Genomic DNA, 3,646 nt, shown 5'->3' with positions numbered 1-3,646 from the left:
TGTCTTGAGATCCCTGGCTCCAAACTTTCTGATGGTTCCACATCTGCATATGTATAAGACCAGCTACTGCCCTGGGCAAGGAGATGAGGCCAGGTTTGGTTTCTGCTTTTCAAAAAAATGCTTTTAAAAATCCTTTTGGTGAACAATATTTTTTTCCTGCCTTTTTAATATTTCCTTCTCTGGGTTAACTTCCCACACCAGTAAAGGGTCTTGGGAGAGGTCTAGGTTGGGGGTGAGGACAGCCAGTTGGCACCAGGGGATATAAATCCCTAGGAGAAAAATTTTCCCCAGTCCATAAATAAACAAACAAACAAACAAACAAACAAACAAACAAATAAATAAATGTGCCTTTTGTAAGGAGGAAGGACACTGGGAAAATGAGTGCCCTAAGAGGAAGGAGGGGGAAGAACTAGCAAATTTGGTGAATTTTGAGGATTAGGGGTGTCAGGGGACTAATCTGTTTTCTGGTCCAGCTTTTTAGGAACCCCTGATAAACCTTAAAGGTTGGATCCCTGGAGGAGGAAAGGGTGTACTCGGTGGATTCCGGAGCCATCAAATTTACCCTGAACTATATACCTCCAGGAATGCAAATTGGGAAAGGGAAGATTAAGGATCAGGGAATTGGGGACATGTAGTAGAAGCAACAATATTTAAATCTGCTATGGTCCAGACAGTAGCAAAAGGGCCTGGATTATATTTTGGTAGAAGGGAGCTGCAATTTGGCCAGGAGGTACTTAATTGGTAAATTGGGGATTGTTATTATGGGGAATGAAAGAGAAATAATTGTAAATATTATGACCTTGAGTGAGGAAGCTCAAGGAAAAGTGGACCCTCTTATATGGGCCCAAGAGGGCAATAGAAGAGGGGTACACATGGATCATTTAAAGGTGACTTTAAAGAACCCTGGTGAAGTAATTCACCAGAAACAGTATATAACATTACATTGGAAGGTAGAATGGGTTTAAAGCCCACGGTGGAAGGGCTGCTGAAGGGGGGTAAATTTTTTGAGCAATTCTTTTAAATATGTTTAGTTTGTTACTTTTTTAACCCAAGAATTTCTGCCTTGGAAAAGTAAGAGATGCAGAACAAAGAAAGAAAGAAAAAAAAGGGGGGGAGAAAGTTTCTGTCTGCATGCTTGTTTGTGTTTTCTTTTTTTGGGGGGGGGGGTTAAAGAACAGAAATTGGGTAAAATTTCCTGACTGTAAGAATAATTAATCAGTGGGATAATTGTCTCCAGAAACTGTGGATGCTTCATTATTGGAGGTTTTTGGGAGGAGGTTAGAAATTGATAGGGTCTGAAATGGATAGAGTTTCTTGTTTCAGTAAGGGGTTGGACTAGAGGACCTCTAATGTCCCATCCAATTCTGATATTTTGTTTTTGTATGTGTGGCATGCTTCAGTGATTTTCCTTTGCATTTTAGTTTGGATTTATCCTTAATAATACATTTGAGGGTATTCTTGTCAAAGGAACAATCTTATGATGTTTTATTTAACATCTGATAAATATGTGTCTTTGGGACTACTCGCTGCTGCAAAAGAGATGATTAATTGCTGCATACTGTGTGTGTTCAATTTGTTTTCCTTTTCCTTGGAGCCAAGGAGGGGAAGGGAAATCTTTATAGAAAACCAATTTGGTTTCAGGGTTATAGCCACAGGCTGCAAGGCTGGATTTGAGTTCAAATCCTGCTTTAGCCATGAGGGTTGGCTGAGTGTTTTGGGGCTGGTTTATTTTTGTTCAGCCCTAGGAGGGAGGTTTTGGCAAGCCACTTCTGTAAATGTTATGGCAATTTTCCTCCTGAGGGCTGTTTCAAGCAAAGGTTTTGTATAAATTTTTACTCTGTCTGGTTTGGTGAGTGGGGGAAGGGGGAGACAATCTTTTGTCTTCTTAGCTGTCCTGTTTGATGTCTGCCTGAGACAAAAGGCATTCCAGAAATGTTGGCCCAATGCTAATTGGTGAGCCTATGTGCTTTACCTTTTAAAATCCTGAATGTGTTATTTACAATAAGTTTATTGAGTTATATTTTTGTAACATGGTATTTAATCAGGGTGAAAGGGGGAGGAGAAAGAAAAATGTGACAATTTTTGATAGAGCTTCCATGGACAAGTATAGTCTATCTGATACAGGACAAATGATTTTTTCTTTCTTTCTTTTCTTTCCTCCACTTTTAAGCTGTGGAAGCAAATACATTTTTATGTAGCTTCCCAGTTTTGTAAGATCTTATTCTGGGAATTATACAGAACTGGGAAAGCAATTTTTTTGGCAGAAGAAAGGATTGAGGGTGTCTAGCAAATAAAGCCCAATTGGTATGAAAGGAGGTAAAATATCTAGGATATATTATAGTTGAAGGGGAAAGGAAAATAGATAGTAAAAGGATTGAGGCTATAGTAGATTTATAATTACCAAACAACAAAAAATGGTCTTAAGGGGATTCTGTGGTTATCACAAGGTACTGCAAGAATGGTGATCCAAAAACTATATGAGGGGAATCATTGGGGAATTAAAGCATAGGTAGAAATGTATTTGAAATTCTATGCTACCCTTGGAATTTATGGGATAGCCCAAAGGGCTACAGAGGGATGTTTGATATGTAAAAGGGTTAATAAAGGGTTAAGGCTCCCAAAGGAGGGAGACAAATAGCTAAATGTAGAATAAGTACTGGGGTCTCTGTCTTCTCTTTGACAGGAAGGCTTGGTGGCGCAAACAACTCCTTTGGAATTTCCAGTCCATAAGATCCAGCCGGGACAGTGGGTGCTGAATCGTAAATGGAAGGAGGAACTTCTACAACCAAAGAAGGGAAGTTTCTTATATTGAATCTGCTGTCCGGAGGGCTGAGAAGGGTTGGACTCACCACACATGAGAGAAGGTGGTGACTGGACCTGAAAGAGGGTGGACGGTCATTCCAGGACAAGGACCGAAAGCCATGTTTAAAAGGACTTGAATGGGTAGTGGATCAGAACCCCTACCTATTTTGAATATCTCTATTAGAATTTCAGGTGACCCCAGACGAAGAACAAAGATGTTGGTGGTGACTCATCAGAGAAGTAAAAGTGGTTTGTTACAAATAAAATGAATAACTAAGGCAGAAGTCATACCATTAGAAACTGAAAACGTAGAATTGTAAATTGTAAGAATTGGGTGGTAAATGTATATCTTTTGTTACTGTCACTGTGATTGCTGTAGCTGTTATTATTGTTGAAATTGTGGATCAATTTGTGGGTGTGAAATACTGTGTAATAATCATGAGGGGTGGATTCTACTTCTAATATTACTGAAGACAACACACCAGAGCAGCCTGGGAAATAAAGGTAAAAATTTGTTTGCGGGATTTAAAGGTAGATGACAATCATGAAGCAGAATGGATATTCAGAAGGAATCAGGAAAGTGGCTAAAGCTCCTGAACAAAAGTATGAAAATATGTGGAGCGATTGGGGTTGGTTAACTAATCTGTTTCCCAACACTGAATGGTTAAGACAAATGTTTCTTGGCCTAAATTTTTTAGTGGTTGTAGGACTTATGTGTTGTGCATGTCTGCAATGTATTCCTTTATGTGCATCTACTTTAACCAAAGCTGTAGGAAAAGCTTTTAGGAAAGCCTTAGGAAAAGAAGAAGTTATACAGTTAATAGTTATAAGATTTTCTAAACAT

At 39.0% G+C, this 3,646-nt stretch overlaps 1 protein-coding gene across 1 annotated transcript in view; it reads left to right on the top strand.

Annotated features, from left to right (window-relative positions):
* Positions 1-3,346: 3,346 nt before the first annotated feature.
* Positions 3,347-3,646, top strand: part of LOC107300675 (NADH dehydrogenase [ubiquinone] 1 alpha subcomplex subunit 3-like) — a 5,514-nt gene continuing 5,214 nt past the window's right edge. Inside the window, exon 1 of the mRNA XM_015829979.1 lies at positions 3,347-3,431. Coding sequence (XP_015685465.1) covers positions 3,347-3,431 — 85 coding nt within the window. The remainder of the gene's footprint in view (positions 3,432-3,646) is intronic.

The sequence above is a fragment of the Protobothrops mucrosquamatus genome, unplaced genomic scaffold (genome assembly GCF_001527695.2).
Source record: "Protobothrops mucrosquamatus isolate PMUCROS unplaced genomic scaffold, P.Mucros_1.0 scaffold7919, whole genome shotgun sequence".
In the NCBI taxonomy this organism is placed as follows: Eukaryota; Metazoa; Chordata; class Lepidosauria; order Squamata; family Viperidae; genus Protobothrops; species Protobothrops mucrosquamatus.
This window is presented reverse-complemented; position numbering and strand designations above follow the sequence as displayed.